Source organism: Zalophus californianus, chromosome 6, assembly GCF_009762305.2.
Source record: "Zalophus californianus isolate mZalCal1 chromosome 6, mZalCal1.pri.v2, whole genome shotgun sequence".
NCBI classification, from domain to species: Eukaryota; Metazoa; Chordata; class Mammalia; order Carnivora; family Otariidae; genus Zalophus; species Zalophus californianus.
Genome location: NC_045600.1, coordinates 32,923,585 through 32,939,862, shown reverse-complemented (window position 1 = coordinate 32,939,862; position 16,278 = coordinate 32,923,585). Strand labels below are relative to the sequence as shown.

The 16,278-nt window shown below is 45.9% G+C and overlaps 1 protein-coding gene across 3 annotated transcripts in view; it reads right to left on the bottom strand.

Annotated features, from left to right (window-relative positions):
- Positions 1–1,889: 1,889 nt before the first annotated feature.
- The window catches only part of ZFYVE26 (zinc finger FYVE-type containing 26), a 62,879-nt gene continuing 48,490 nt past the window's right edge, over positions 1,890–16,278 (bottom strand). The window contains exons 34-42 of one of the 3 annotated variants that reach the window (XM_027568932.2): positions 16,022–16,231; positions 15,321–15,539; positions 10,802–10,999; positions 9,900–10,099; positions 8,711–8,852; positions 8,356–8,415; positions 6,960–7,142; positions 6,329–6,373; positions 1,890–3,940 (exon numbers count right to left, since the gene is read on the bottom strand). In XM_027568932.2, coding sequence (XP_027424733.1) covers positions 3,737–3,940; positions 6,329–6,373; positions 6,960–7,142; positions 8,356–8,415; positions 8,711–8,852; positions 9,900–10,099; positions 10,802–10,999; positions 15,321–15,539; positions 16,022–16,231 — 1,461 coding nt within the window. In that variant the 3' untranslated portion in view covers positions 1,890–3,736. Of the gene's footprint in view, positions 3,941–3,960; positions 5,518–6,328; positions 6,374–6,959; positions 7,143–8,355; positions 8,416–8,710; positions 8,853–9,899; positions 10,100–10,801; positions 11,000–15,320; positions 15,540–16,021; positions 16,232–16,278 lie in introns of those variants that run through there. The other 2 variants (XM_027568933.2, XM_027568934.2) reach the window with 2 other exon arrangements.

Here is a 16,278-nt window from a genome sequence, read left to right as displayed (position 1 = left end):
TGGGAAGAAATAGTCAATACAGAGAAACCTTGATGTTTTTAACCCAGGCAGCATGCCTAACAGTGATAACAAAAGTAATACAAATCACTGAAGGAGGAAGATCAGGTTTGTGGGTGGAACGGGATGTGCTCCATTTTGGACTTGCTAATATTTTTATAATATTAGCCACGTGGTCAGCCATGTGGGTGACTTCCTGGAAACAATCAAAAGGCAGGTCTGATGTGGACAGGAATTAAGAGGGACAGCTTTGGTTTAGAACTCAGTAAACCAAGATTGCTGAAATTATGGGATTGTATGGGAGAGTATAAGGGTCAAGAGAGAATGGATAAAACCTTGAAGAATTTCAGCCTTTAAGTGGGATGAAGAGGAAGTATATAGCCAGAGAAACAAATAATCTGTAGAGGAAATGGGACTTAAAATGAACCTGAAGACAGAGTTTTGACAACAGTAGACTGGAGGGTGGGGTAGAGACTGGGAGGGTGTGAAGGAAGGGTTCCAAGTAGAAATAACAACACGAAGAAACAGGGAGCAGGAAAGCACTCCACTGAATAAAGCCATTCAATAACCAGATGTGGAATGAATTTGCTGTAGAGGAATTGGAAGTTTTAAGGACAGGTCAGTCGACATTATTACTATGGAAGAGATGATGACCAAGAAAGGCCATAACCTTTGGGTTATGGGACTATTCATATTTGGTTGCTTGGGTATGAAGACAGTCTAAAAGCATGTGACCTACTTCGTTGAAGCTCCAGCCAAAGATAACTGGTAACTTTGGAGTGTCTCAGGTTTCTAAACAGAGTCTATAGTCCCCTATCCTAGAGTTAGATTGGGTGTTCTAATTATCTGTGTTGTGATACATCTTTGTGCCATGCCCACACCAGGTGATTTTCAGGTCTACTTTCATCACAATTTCTGAACTTTTTTTTTTTTTTTTTCATGAGAAATTAGAGGAGGTCATGTTTCTGGGGAAAGGAGATAGTGGCAGCACTGCTGCAGTCCATGGCTTAAGTATTATACTGTAAACACATGCTCTAAGAGGGTGGCAAGAAGACAATTTAAGCTAAGTTTCAGTTCTACTTTCCCCAAAGACCCTACACTTGGTTTTGAAGATTTACAATGTGGTTGATATTAAAAAGACATATGGATTTTTAAAAATGATGAGCAGCTTAAAAAAATGTTCAGTACCATTTTTCATGTATCAGACTGGCAAAGAGCTACAAAGTGCAATGGCAAGGATACGGGAAAGTGGATTCTGTCCTACACTGCTGGTGGAAGAGTTCATCGCTGTGACCTCTTTGGAAGGCAACTGGCAATACCTGCCAAATGCACACATCCTTTCATCCTTGTCCAGGGCATTTGGAACCAGATAATTCACTGCAGCACAGTTTGTAGTGGGGAAAGATAGCAATGACCTAAAATATCCGAGAGACTGGTTAAATAATTATGGCATATCTTTCATCATGGAATATTTTAGTCATTGCTGTTTACTTTATACAGTAAGATAGCTCTGGAACTATACACTAGAAACTGGTAACACTGGTGGCCTCTGGGAGAGCACTGGGCTGAGGGGGCAGGGATGGGAGGGACTTTTTTCACTTACTTTCTATACCTGATGAATGTGTGACCTACTGTCACCTACAACCCCAATGGAAGCAAAAAAGTTTTCTGGTGGTAGAGAGTACACTAACAGTTTTGAACACATAGGAAACTTGAGATAAATCCTAACCAAAGAGTCATTAGTTATGATGGGAATCATTTCAAGAAAATTCAAGAACTGAAGACCATCTGAGCTCCCCCACCCGTGGTTTCTGTTTGCACAGAACACAAGGCAAAAAGGAAGGGAAGGGTAAGAGCAAGACATCACAAAAGAAGTCACGAAGCCAAGAAACTGGTGGGACAGACACTTTATTGTGGCTTGCTTGGAGTAAAACATTCAACCCTTCAACATGGACTTTTTTTTCCCTGGAGACCACAGTGTGATGCTCAAAGACCTTTAGCCTCATCTTTGTCAGTCCAGTCAATGGTCACCTATTTTATAGTTCAACTAGTTAGAGGAAAAAGTCAGAAAACTCTGGTCTTAGGATCCCAAACTGAGAGCTGCACAATTTGCAACCCATTCATATAAAGTGCTTATGTTCAGTGCAAAGAGGACAGGCAGACTCAGAAGGGCAAGCAGATGCCAGGGAATGACATTTCCTGGAAGACAGACAATTCTATGACTCAAAGAAGGAAAAACCACTTCACTTGTTAAACTTCTCCCAAAAAGAGATCTAATGTTTTCTTTGCAGTCTTTCTCCTCTCTACAGGACCAAAGCTCTGAATTTGACAGATGCCCATAATAGTTGTTTTTTTTTACTATCAAAAAACCTGGTTCAGAGAGAAATCCGTAGGGTCTAAGCACCAGAGATACCGACTTTGGCTTCCAGTTCCTGTTTGTCTCAGCAGCAAATGTGAGATCCTCAGACTGAGCTCTGGCTGGTGGGAGGCTCAGAGTTGCAGAGCTTTCCTTAGGGCCCTCATTTGCAAAGCCAAGTCATTAAGGATGACAGACCCTTTCTAAATCGCATCTGGTGTGGGAGTATGAAAGGAGTACTCCACCTGGTTTTCCATCAACTGGACGGGGACCTATTCATTGTCCCCTTGTTCTGACTCTTATCCGCAGGCCCAACCCGTGACTCTCTCTGTGAAGACAAAGAAGTGCACTGCCCTCTCAATGACCCTGGGCCTCTGTGTCTTTGTCTTGGGGTCCTGCTGAGACTGTGGAGAAGCAGGAGAGAAGAGGATGCGGTTTCCTAACCATTTTAAAGGGGCACAAACAGGACTGTAACTCAAATAGGCAGTCTAGCCATTTTAGTCCTAGGATCGTGGCTACCATTTCTCTCTTCACTCTCGAATAGGGAGCTGTGTTCTTTGTGGCAGGGATATTCGCAGAAGCCAGCTCTGTGCTTGTTGGCAACCTCCCTGTATTCTTGTTTGGAGAGGCTCACTTTTCTCTCCCTGCGGGATGGATGTGACGGTGCCCTGCCTGCCGGTGTGTGGGGCTCTGACCCCCTCACTGTGTGAATCCAGTTTTCAGACGCCGGCACCTGAGGATCCTTCTGTTCACACTACCTTCCAAAGACTCCTGGTAACTCCTTGTGCTTGTGACAGGACATGCGTGGACCAGTTTTATTCCACAGGTAGCACTTGCCCCAAGGCCAGCTCTGAATTTGGGGAGGGGAAGGAAGAAATAAGAGGCAATCCTTTTGGTGCTGCTCTAGAATTCTCTGTAAAACCTTTCTAGTTATGAGGAGCTACTGAGCATCTCCACACGGAGGGAACTGTGTACAAACAGGATGACCCGGGTTAAGAACCAAAACGCAGGGAAGGTTTTCAGACTGGCAGAAGTCTAAAGTAAAGTGCCTCTTTTTGGTGGGAGTTGGGTGGGGATGTTTTGTTTGTTCAGAAATGCTTAGGCGTAAACATGAGTGCACAGGAGACTGCACGCACACTCACTCACTCTGAGGTAGAAAGAACTGGCCATCTCCAGACAAACATACAGATTCCACAATTTTACAGAAACATGGCACTTGCGTGGCGTGAAAGGTCCTAGCCTTGCCCAAGATGGCAAGTAGGGTCCAATCCAGCTCTTTCCAACCTGGGGCAGAGCCAGGGAAGTCCCACTGCACAGGAGGAAAGAGGGAGAGATCATCTCCATCTCTCCCGTTCCACAGTATTCAGGCCCTGCTGCCCATGGTCACTTCCTGGAGCCTGAGCCGTGGGCACCCCGGGTGTGGCTCGTCAGAAGCCACTGTGTGCAGATGTCTTGCACTACTGCGTCCCCGCTGCTCTTGGCGGCCTGCTGCACCTGCTGGACGAGGACTGTGGCGCGTGAGCGCTCTTGCTTCACGGCAATCAGGTAGGCAGAACGCAGTTTGCAACATGTCAGGTAGGCCTGAACCTGGCAATGGGGCAGAAGAGACAGCCAGAAAGAAACCATCATGGATGATGAAGCAACAAACAGAGCTGTGTTCCAGAGCCCGGCAGACGAAAGATCAACTTCTCACCTACTGTGTTCTTGTTTTTCATTACATTATAGCAACGCTTTAAATATTCTGGACATTAAGCTATTACACTGTGTTATTTTATAATGATCACAAATAATCTAAGAATTTCAAAAACAAGAAAGCCGGCAGGCGGGCGGAGTCTGGCCTCTTGTCTATTGCTTCTGAGGCTCTCCTCACCACCCTGGGTGCTCCAGCTTCCTCCTCGCTTGAGTCAGCACTGTCACTGCCCACAAGTTAGGATTTTAGTTGTTTGGGTGATGATTTGATTGATGTCTGTTTCCTTGACTAGATTTTAAGCTCCATGAGGACAGGAATGGTGTCTGCTTTTTCTACTTCTTGTACTTGTGCCTAGTGCACGCATGGCCTGGCATGCGGTAGGAACTGAATAAATACGCATTAAGTGAATGAATGAATGAACAAATAGATGAAACATCCTATCTCTCCCTTACCATGGGCACACACAGATACCCCTTTCACTGTTTTTCTGTTTTGACCTGCTGAATTTAACATCTTGTAACTGGAAATTCAGGTAGGAACATGCACACACACCATTAGAAAAGGTCTAATTAAGGTCTCATCACACGTTGACTTGACTTCTGCTGTTTGGATCAGAGGCACCTCAGTTTTGGTATGAGGGGTGTCTCTCTTGCATTCTGGAGGCCTCCACCTCATAAAGCCCCAGTGTAGTGGAGACCAGAGAGGTGACCATGCCTTCCCTGGCCCCGACCTCACCAGCACGTCGCTGGTTTGCCAGCGTTCTAGGCCTGCCAACAGCCAGGCCCTCAGGAGCTGTCTCAGAGCTTCCACCAGCAGCTGCCCTTCTGCTGTGACAGTCCCTTCTGGTGGCTGGAAGGGACTCCTCTCTCTTCATGTTTCAACCTTCTGCCTTCTTTTTTGTCTTGGTCGCTGAAGTCTTTCTATCCTAAGCTTAACTACAGATAGTTTGCTAAAGCTAGAAGATGCCGGATATTCTCTAAGCTTACTAAGTGATCAAGGCCTGCTGTCTGGGTATCTACCTGCTGCCCCAGGATGTTTGCTCTCACCCAGGGGTTTAGCTCTACTTAGTACCTATGGTGCGTTAAACATAGTATCACAAGCGGGCAAGCAAGATTCCTACCTAGAGAAGGAGAGCATTTTGCCAGAAAGTCTGAAATAGGAACTGAGTAAGGCTGGTTTTTGGCAAGACCTTGTGGCCTGAGGTCACTTAAGTGCATGAGAACAGCTGTTGAGAGAAAAAGACCTGAAAAAGTAAGAACTGTCAAGATTTTAATGCATGCCTTTCCCAGGGACACAGCCTCTGTCCTATTGAGGGGGAGGCTCACTGAAGGCTTGGAAAAGGACTGCAGTTTGGGACTCAGGGAACCAGGGTGTCGGGCCGGGCTGCTGGATTCTCACTATGATTCTGAAAAATTACTTCTCTACAATTCAGAGTATTAGAATTCCATCCTTTCCATACGAGGTCATCTGGGTGCTGCAAGCATAAATGAAGAAATGCTCAGAACATGTTCTCCCTAATCCCTCAACTGAAGAAGGCCTGGCAAATTCAGTCCAAGGATTAGCAATACCACCATGGGGAGCAGTTCTGCGCTTCTATAAGAAGCCGTGTGCCTGACATTAGTTTTCCTCAGGAGGGACTCAGCTGCAGATCTTCCCACTGCTAGTGGCCAGGGCAGTTTGCCTTGGTTTCCCTATGCTTCTGCTGGCCTGTGGGTCTTCCTCCAGATGGCGGGTGGATGACACAAGTGTGTGGTTAGGCACAAGTAGGAGCAGCTGGGAGTACTTCTATTCTGCCTGGTACTCCTTGCAGAAGCACTGGTTTCCTACTCAACAGGGAAGAGCTCACTGACCGCAGGGAAGTAGCCTGCTTGGAGAATGAGACACGAATGGCTATTTGTTGCTCAAGGGCTGGGTAGGGTTTTTTCCTTCCTGTACCCTTTTCCCTCCAGGATAAAGAAATGCCTACCCACTCTGAGAACCTCATTCAGTCAGTCAACCTGAAGATGGAAGTGAAGGATTTCCTAGGGGGTCTCTGAGAGAAGCTCTGCATGAAAATGGAGATGAAGAAATGGGAAGACAAAGGCTCATGAAGTCAATGTTTGTGTGTGCTCTATCTACCCTCTCCCTCTGCACCCCTGTCTGGGCCCCTGCTCCACCTCTGGATGACAAAGAAGTGGAGATAAAGGTTGAATGGAACTGTTGTGGGGAGCAAGGGATAAAGGTGAAAAGCTTAGCTCCAGGTGCTGCTCATGACACGAGCAGGGTTTGGAGACAGTTCTACTCACCTTGTTGTCATCACTGTGTATCGCCTGGATCAGGCCCTCCAGCTCCTGTGCAGAACAGAAAGAGCGGTCGTAAGAGGAGGAAGAGGAGTCCCCAGCGTGGCAGCTGAGGCCCAATCCAGCCTCAGCCTGCTTGTTCTCTTTTTAAACTCAACTTCGGCTATAAGAGCACCAAAGGAAATCTAATGATTAACACTAGGTTTGGGAATTTGAGGAGAAAGAACAGCTCCTGAGAGGACTGTCCTTGGCCTTCACACATGGATATGGCTCTGTTTACCCCACGAAGAAGCCACAGGGGGACAATTTCATAGGCAACAGGCTCAAAGACCATCTGCAGACCCATCCTGACCTCCTCTACAATCATAGGGAGAAGCTCAAATGGGTCTGTCCACAGGTGCACATGTTAGACAGTGGATATTGAGGGACGCCTTCCAGGGATAGAGGTTATAAGCACGAATCTTCTTTCCAGGGAAGGGTTGATTTGGGTGAGACCATTAGTACAGAGGAATCAAAAAGATAAAGGGATCCTGCGGAATTTCAATACATTATATCGTGGGGAACAGAAAAAGCAAGAGGGGGGATGTGAAGACAATGAAATAGATGGAAGAACCAAGAGGTACAGGAGTGAGCGTACCTGGGGTGGAATTCTCTTGAATGCTTCCAAGCAGTTCAGAAGGATGGTGTCCCCATCACTCTTGGCCGCCATGCCTGACTCACTGACACACTTGAGAAGTTGCTGTATGTCGCTGTATTTCTCCCTCTCCACCAACTGCCGGGCAGCTCTGCAGTAGGTGGCAGCGGCGTCCAGCTGGAAGTCCTAGAAGAGAACACAGAACGAGGGGCTTAGGGGAGCAGGGGACACCGGCAGTAGGAAGGAAGGCAACATTTAAAAAGCCCCCACTCTGCTTGGTATAGATAAGCCATATTGATTGCAGTCACAGTAGAAAATAGTCATATGACACACAAACAAAAACAAGCAGGAAGTTCCTCTTTGGAATGAGGCAGACATTTCAGGAAGCAACCGTAAACAATGTAACCTTGATATCTAACATGATATACCTCACTTAATGCCATGCCACTTTCTGAAAATATTCTAATCAAATTCCCAAGGCCAGTTCGTTCTTCTAATGAGCCACCTTTGTCTTAGGAAAGGGATGTTGGGAATTGGTATTTGCTGCTATGGACACTTGGTGCTCTGCCAAGAGATGCCTTAGTATTTGGAAACAGACCAATTCACCAAAAGACTGCTTTGCTAGAAACTACCAGATAAACACTTTGAGCCTGATCTATGATAATCCTTGACAGAGTCTGAGAGGAAGTGTGGCTCTGGTCCACCAGGAGTATCTGGGTGTGGAGAGCTGTTTCCAACACTGAAATGGGTGGAAAAGAAAGGAATCAGTCTGATCACTCATGAAGCCATTGATCCTCGAGACACACACAATGTGTTCCAGACCCCACTTGCCCAGAGAGTGATGGTCCTTAGGGTATCTCTGTGGAACTGTCTGGAGAGGGCCAGCGCGGGGGGTGGTGGTGGGGGGTAGTCTGGAGAAACTCTGACCCTTGTGGTTTCAGTGCCCTGCTCCAGACTCTGCTCCAGTGCCACAGTCGCACCTGCGTCCTCTGACCACAAGCACAGGAAAGGTACTCCTTGAGCCAACTCCTAGGGATGGATGGAGGGGCAGTCCTTGATGCTGATGGCCCTTCCTGCTGCACAGGACCCCCGCCAGCCCCCTGCCGCTTCCTTCAGCCATGCTCCCCACAGAGGGCAAGGAGAGGCTGTGCAGGGGAACAGCTGTGGGGAACCCGGTTTCAGGTCTTTATTTGATAGCTCTTGATGAATTTGTCATTGGTTACTTGGCTTCTGGCAAAGTGCCCGAGAATCTTGAATCTGACACAGTTCTGTAACAGCCACCTTGACTTCATTTGTGACATATATGTGTATCTGCTTCCCTTGGGATAAAAGTTTTCTGAAGAATAACCTCTCATGAACTGTGGTCAGTTCCATCCATCTTGAGTGATTCAAGTCATACCTGCAGAACACGGAATGCAATTCCAAAACCATCTTCCACATTTTTCCCTCCTAGCATGACCTGCAAAGGAGAGGGAAATGTGCTTAAAGAGGCAATAATTACGGAGTAGCCCCTCTATCAAGAAAGAGGGCCCCCATTTACTCAACAAGTATTTGTTGAGACTCTACTCAGTGCCAGGCACTAGGGATACAAGAGTAATCAAAATGGACTTGATCTCCAGCCTTCTGTGGCTCACATTCTAGTGGGAAGTCAGCCTTCAAACGAACAACTGAACTACTAACTAGACGATAACAATTGTGATAAACTTCTGAAAGATAAGAACAGTCTGTCAGAGGTTTGAAACATTCGAATGTACCTTGCAGGCAACATCCATTTTCATGTGGTTATTTCCAAAGAGAGTTGGCAGAGGCAAAGTGGTGATCTGCGAGGTCCCAGCACTTTCACACCGATGTAAGAACCTGGTCACTTCCATCTGCAGCTGAAGTGTATTCATGTGCCTATGGTGACAGGAGATGCACAGGTGAGCCTCATGAGGGGCTTCAGGAGTGACTTGAGCCGGGGTACTGAGACACCATGAGAAGATGGCATTGGAAAAGGCAAAAGAAATGATATGGAGGAAGAAGAGATCCAAAATACTCTCCGAGCAGTTACAACAAGACAAAAAGGGTGGTCTGGTGCCCTGTACAGAGGTGCCTCTGAGGGGCCAGAGGCTCCGTGGGACTGGAGAATGTCCAGGCCCTGAATCAGGAAGTGTTTATGTAGCACCTACGTGCTGCAGACAACAACTGAGGTCAAAAGGGACACGAACCCTGCCCTCACAGAGTTCACAGGCTAGAAGAGAGATGAATAATGAACGAACACATAAAATATTTAGCAACTGGGCCTACAAAAGCGATAAAGGCGGGGTGTAGCATTTACTTTAGATGCTGTGTTGTAAGCAGAGGGAGTGAATGGATAAGGCAGCCTAAAGACTGAGAGGAGGGAAGGGCTTGGTGTGTGGAGGAGCCCCCAAGAGGCCAGCGTGACTGCTGCTCAGCAAGGGAGAAGGGAGGAGCGTGAGAGGAAGATGGAGACGGGGGCAGGCCAACATCTCGCAGGACCTCTTTTGCCTGCTTTTTGGAAGGGGTCTGATCCTGATACGTCCCCCGCTCTCTTCTCCTACAAGCTCCTCTGTAGGTTCTCCAGGCTTATACTGGCAACTGTCACTCAGGAATGATTCCCTTTATTTATTTTTACAGACTTTACTTATTTATTTGAGAGAGAGACAGAGAGAGAGCGTGCACACACACAGGGAGAGGGAGAAGCAGACTTCCCTCGGAGCATGGAGCCCAATGCGGGGCTCGATCCCAGGACACTGGGATCATGACCTGAGCCAAAGGCAGACGCTTAACGACTGAGCCACCCAGGCGCCCCAGGAATGATTCCCTTTAGATGTGTGGTTCTCTTTCAAGGGTTCAGGAACGGACAAGAATGGCTTCATCACCAAGAGACACCCCATTCCAGCTCTTCGGCCCACTCTAACTGTTCCCCGAGCCTCGGGCTACCTTGACACATCAGCTGCAGTCATCTTCTTTTGGAAGAAGGTGGTTTTCTTCCTTCGGGTGCTTCGGGAGGTATCTTGGAGATAGATCTTCAGGTGGTCCTTGGCCTTAAGCAGCCACGAGAGCTTCTCTCCCAGTTCTGTGTAAGTCTTCGCTTTGTGACTGAAGAACCGGATACAGGTCATGGCGGCCCGGACTTGGTCCTAGAAGAGGAAAATGAACATTCAGGTCAAATGAGATCAGGGATACTGGAGGGTATGGTGTAAGGAGAATTCTGACCTGATTTCCACCCATGAAACCTGGTTGCCAGCATCCACTTCTGTCACCAGCTGCACAACTATTTTGTATCAGTTACTCCTAAGCCCAAGGGATCCTAAAGCAAAAAACTGACTGGCTGAGCTCCCGTGAGGACTTTATTCCACCACAGAAGAGATCTTCAAAAAGGATACTTCTGATTCTCCATTCAGCTTGGCTTCGCTCTCACTTTGGCTTTGAGTGGTTCAATTTTTCTGTGATTTAGTGTTTGCAACCCTCGGACAGATTGGGAGACACTCATTCCCTCTCCTTCATACATCTTCTCTAAAAACACTTCTCCATCATTCCTTATGAATTCTGCATTCATGCCTTACGCTTATCTTAAAATTGCCACAGACCTCTTTTTCACCTTCACGTTCCTTGAATTCTGAAGAATGCTCTTATTGACAAGGTTAAGGTTTGCCTCTTTGGGATGGGGATGGAAATCCTAATGTTATTCAACAATGCTAGAGAGCCACATGGATTTGCTCTAGGGTTGGTCTAAGAGTGAGGCCAGGGACCCAATGACAGTCTTGTTCCCTCATCTTGCACAGTCTCCCCGCATGGCAGGGTGTCATCAACAGAGGTAGAGGGCAGGAAGGGGCTATTACCTTCATAAACTGCTGCAGCTCGTATAGAATGTGGTAATAGTTCTTCTTCTGTAAATGTTGGCAGGCAGCTATCAAGTACTTTCCCCAGCTCTCTAAGGTTGGATCAATGGACTCTAGCAAGTTCTCCAAAGTGTGTAGCTTCCCACTTTTATAGCTTGGCTGGAAAATGCCTTCTATGAAGACTTCTGGAGGACTCTCCTAGAACAGGGCAAGGCAAAAAGTCAAGTCTTGAGCCTGCTTCTGGCACTGTCTGGGACCCACCTAGATTTCCTTCTACTCTCACACCTTAGGCTTCCTTCTATAGTGGTGCTTCTTAGCTTTTTTATGTCACAGACATGGGAGAATCCCACTCTAGTGACTGCTCCACTTCTCTCCTTTGCTGAGTAGAAAGTCTCCTTGAACAAGTCATCTACACTCCCCGTTTCTGATTTTTCTTCTGTGATTGTCTCTTAAACCCATTCTTATCTAGCTTTTGCACCTACCACTCCACCGAAACTGCCCCTTATGTCACCAATGAGCTCTAAATTGTTACATCTAAAAATCTCTCTCTTGTTTTCCACCTGAACTATCAGGAGCTTTTGCTACAGCTGATGGCTTCCTCCTCCTTGAAAAATTTTATTTGTCTTCTAGGACACCACCCTTTGCAGGTTTTCTTTCTACTTCTCCAGCTACTCCTTCTCAATCTTCTTTGCTGATTTCTCCTAATTTCCTCAGGGCTTAGGAGGAACCTGTTCTCTTTTCTTTCTATACTCACTCTTTTGGTGATTTCATATAATCTCATGGCTTTATTTTTTTTTAAGATTTTATTTATTTATTTGACAGAGAGATAGAGAGCACAAGTAGGCAGAGTGGCAGGCAGAGGAAGAGGGAGAAGCAGGCTCCCCACTGAGCAGGGAGTCTGACGCAGAGCTCGATCCCAGGACCCTGGGATCATGACCTCAGCCGAAGGCAGATGCTTAACCGATTGAGCCACCCAGGCGCCCCATAATCTCATGGCTTTAAATCTATTTGCTGATTATGCATAAATCCCTATTTCCACCTTGTTCATTCCTCCTGAATTCCAGAAGTAGATATCCAACTTATATCCAACTGCCTACTCAAAATGTCCTGTTGGGTGTCTCGTACACTTGATACACCTAAAACTATGCTCCTGGTGGTTTCTTCCAAACCTCTTCTTTCTGTAGTCTTTCCTTTCTCAGACGGCAATTTCGTTTTTCTAGGTGTTCAGGTCAAAAATTTAGTCAAATCTGCCGCCCCCTGCATCAGCACCCAATATCAAATTCATTAGCAAATTCTGCTGGTTCTACCATCAACATACACACAGAATCTGTATCTATTTGGCCACTTCTCACCACCTCACTGTCCAGCCCTGGCCAAGTCATTGTTACCACTTGCCTGAATTATTGCAGTAGCTTCCTCGTCTACTACCTTCTGTCCCGCCTCTTTTTTTGGCTAATGCCAACCAATCAAACCTGAGTGATTTTGGTAAAACGTTAAGTCACATCATGTCATTCCTCTGCTCAAAATCTTCCAATGGTTTTCCTCACTCAGCATAAAGTCCAAGCCTTCACAACGTCCACAAGGTCCTATATGACCCCCGTATGATTGGGCCCATTACCTTTCTGACCTTATCTGCTCCTATGCTTTTCCCAGCTCGTTCTGCTCAAGTCACCTTGGCCCTTGCCCTTGCTATGCCCTTCGCCCGGACTGTGCTTCCTCCATAATCTGCCTGGCTCACTCCCCACCTCCTTTAGGCCTTTACTGAGTGTCCCCTTCCCTGGGCATCCGTTCTAAAACTGCCCAATCCATCCCTGCCCTCTCCCTTGCTTTATTTTTCTTATTACTCATCATCTATACTATAGATATTATTTATCCTGTTTATTGTCTGTCTCCCTGCTATAATGTAAGTTTTATGAGAGCAGATATTTTTGTCTATTTTTTTTCACAGTGCCTAGAGCAGTCCTTGGCTTTTTAACAAGTATTTCTTGGATAAACAAGTAAGTGATAGAAATTATGGACCAACTCCTCAGGAAGGTGCACACACATACTAATCCCCTCCCTTCTGAAGCTCATCTGTGGTTCAGAGACGCTGTATCATAAACCCAAACTCCGGGGTGCCTGGGTGGCTCAGTCATTGAGCGTCTGCCCAGGTCATGATCGTACGGTCCTGGGATCGAGCCCCACCTTGGGCTCCCTGCTCAGTGGGAAGCCTGCTTCTCCCTCTCCCACTCCTCCTGCTTGTATTCCCTCTCTCACACTGTCTCTGTCAAGTAAATAAATAAAAATCTTAAAAAAAAAAAAACAAAACCAAAACCCCCTGAATTACATAGTCATAGAAAAAAAAATCACCTGGGCATTTAGACTTTGGACTATGAATAACTAATGGAGGGTAAAGAATGGCCATAAACTTATGTTAGGATAACCATGTTGGCCTTGTAGCACTGGGTACGGGCTGTTTAGAACTGGAGGAGTTCTGAGTTTTCACAACATCCACGGTGGGTGAGGACTCCTTTCCTGATTCTGGCTGTTCCTAACTCAGAAACCCAGACCTAATCTAAAAGTTTCAGGACGGATTTTAAAAGGCAGGGGAATCAGCTCCATAGGAAGGTGAAATTTCTCAGAAGAGCAATACATTAAAAACTTCCATTTCATCTATTTACCTACTCATTCATTCATTCATAACTGGCTCTAGGTCTGGCATCAGAAGACACAGAGAAGTAAAATATAAGCTTTCTTGGTCCAGAAAGGATGATAGTTGTAAACAAACAGTTGCAATGCATAGGATAAATGCAATAACAGAGCTGTATTCTAGATACAGTGGTGTATACAGGAAGAGGTGCCTAATGTTGCTTGTGCGTTCTATGAATGCTCAACAGAGAGGGTTTGAAAGGATAAACAGAGTTTTCCAAGAAAACGAAGAGGGGCAGGGTATTCTAGGTTAGGGGGACAGCACATGCAGGTTCATGGAGGTCAGAAATGGCAACGTACAATCGGAAAATTTAAATAATTTGGTAAGTCTGGAATGTAGGGCATATATAGCCCTTGCAGTGAAAATAAACGGGAGAAATAAGGGGGCCTGACCTTGGTGGGTCCTGTATGCATGCTAAGGAATTTGGACTTCATCTTGTGGCCTCGGGGATCTCCTGAGGGTCTTTTGGAGAGGAGGATAACATGAACTATAAATAACATAAATAACATGTATTATGTTTTAGAAAGCTCACTCTCGGGCAGTGTGACAGGTAAAGGGGTGAAAAGGGCAGGGAATGAAGCTAGCAAAAGAACAGCTTCCAGGCTCTAGCCATTTAGTTGGAATTTTCACAATGTGTTTTTCTGTTGTTCCCCACCTGCTTGAGAATTAAGATATTTCAGTTCAAGGGTTACCATGATTATAGGAGATAAAAAGAAGGCTTCTTTCCTAGCTCTGACAAATGTAAAGCAGGGTAATGCTGTTGTCAGCTTCTACCAAGATAAGTAAGTAAGCTGCTTAACTCTCTGGACTAGTCAACAGTTAGAAGAAACAGAACTGGTTGATTTCCACTCTCAATCTGTGCTTGGGAGAAGCAGCTTTACCCTAAAACTCATTTAGAAACAGAGGAAAAGGAAAAAATTAGCAGTTAAACTCTAAGTAAAATAACTCTTACTTTATTTTTGGAACCCAGTTAGTAGTTACCCTGTAGGGGATGGTTATCATGACTGTGAACAGTTGACTTCACTTGGAGTAATCCTAGAAGATATGTCCATTTGTAAACTTTCATTGGCTGCCATTTTGAATTAGGGCAGCAGATTGAAATTAAAGTATTGAACTCCTTTAATTTCCTATGAAATTTGGTAAAGATCAGCCAATTCCTCAGAAAGTATTCATGGAGAACATTCTGATAAAAAATGAATGCCAAAGGGTCATGGTGAAACAGAATCCTGATTTTGCTTAACAATGGCTCCAAAGAAGTAATGCACTTCAGAGGTGCCTCTGCCCCCTTGGGAGGAGGATAGAGGAGGTCAGAGAGAAAAAAGGAGAGCACACTCTCCTTCCATTAGATATCTGGGGCCCAAATAGAGGATCATGGGTGTTTCCTGGCCCTTGTAACAACTCTAGGTGGATTAGCAGCTAAGTCGCAGTGGGACACAGTCCCAGGGCAGGTGGGGAGGTGTGTAGAAACAGAGAGGTAAAGCAATTTGGTCAAGGTCACACCACTTATACCAACCAACTAATTCCAGAGATCATGCTCTCAACTACGATTTGATTCTGCTTTATGTTTTGGGAGAAGGGATGAAATTTGTCATCACCAATCAGAAGGGCAATCTGGATCCAGGTTAAGACTTATTGCCCATGTATCAAATCATAATTTGGATGGACAGAATTTTCCATTTTGACCTGACTCTGCCAGAGATGATCTCATAGCTCAACACTGTGTTAAGTTTCAGGGGATTTACCAACCCCCCCCGCCCCACCAATGGCCCTTAAAGCTGAGTGGGCCAGCCGAAGGTCCTGCACTTTGAGGGGTAGGTCTGTGTGTCCCACCTTGTTGAGGAGGTGGAGCAAGGCTTCCCGCAGGCAGCTGTGCCTCATGTAGAAGCTGATGATGGCCAGGTTGGTGCTATAGTTATGCAGGTAGAAGAGGCATTCTTGGTAGGAGGTGTTGTTCATGATCTTCCCTTCAGGAATCACCTCCAGGGAGAGGCTCTGGGTCCGAAGGGTAACTTCCAGTTCTTTCAAAGTAGCAAAGTAATCATCATCTTGCTGACAGGAGAGAGCGCAAAAGAAAAACTCAGTAAATTCTCAGCAGCCTCTGAAAATATTGCTTTCAAAGAATATTTAGGGGTGTGGAAGTAGCCTTACAATACAGTTTGAAGGGCAGAAAAACAGGCAGGATACAAAATTCTCCATATTATAATACTGTTTCATTCAAAAACATAACATAGAAAATTCACCAAAATCTGAACACTACTTAAGTCTGGATATGGGATTAAATGTCATTTTTATCATTTTAAAAATACTTTTCCGTCTTTGCTTTTTTTTTTTAAATTGACTTTGTATTACTTATCTAACCATATATGGTTACTGGCTAATTATGTATAATGGAATGAGCGAAATCTAAACCTGGCAGCTCTGAGCCAGGACTGCCACTATACGTTGAGTGGAAGCTGATCCTTTTCCCAGGTCATTACTGCTCCTGGGCCACCTTCCTCCCTGAACTGACCCTCCCCCTGCTATGTTCTTACCAAGGATAGGAGTGGCCTCACTGTGGACTCCAGGTACTCAACCACATCCTGTACCAGTCTTGAGCCATGACTCAGCTGATTGAGGTCAAAAGGAGGCTTCAGACAGCGACTAAACTTCTCCCGTGCAGCAGTGAGGTTCCCAGCTTTGAGGCAGGCCATGCCCCAAGCGTGCCACGCTCCAGTGGGATCGAGGCCAGTCTTTGTGGAGATCTGGAAGAAAAATTGCTCCTTTTAGTGAGAAGTACCTAAATCCAGGC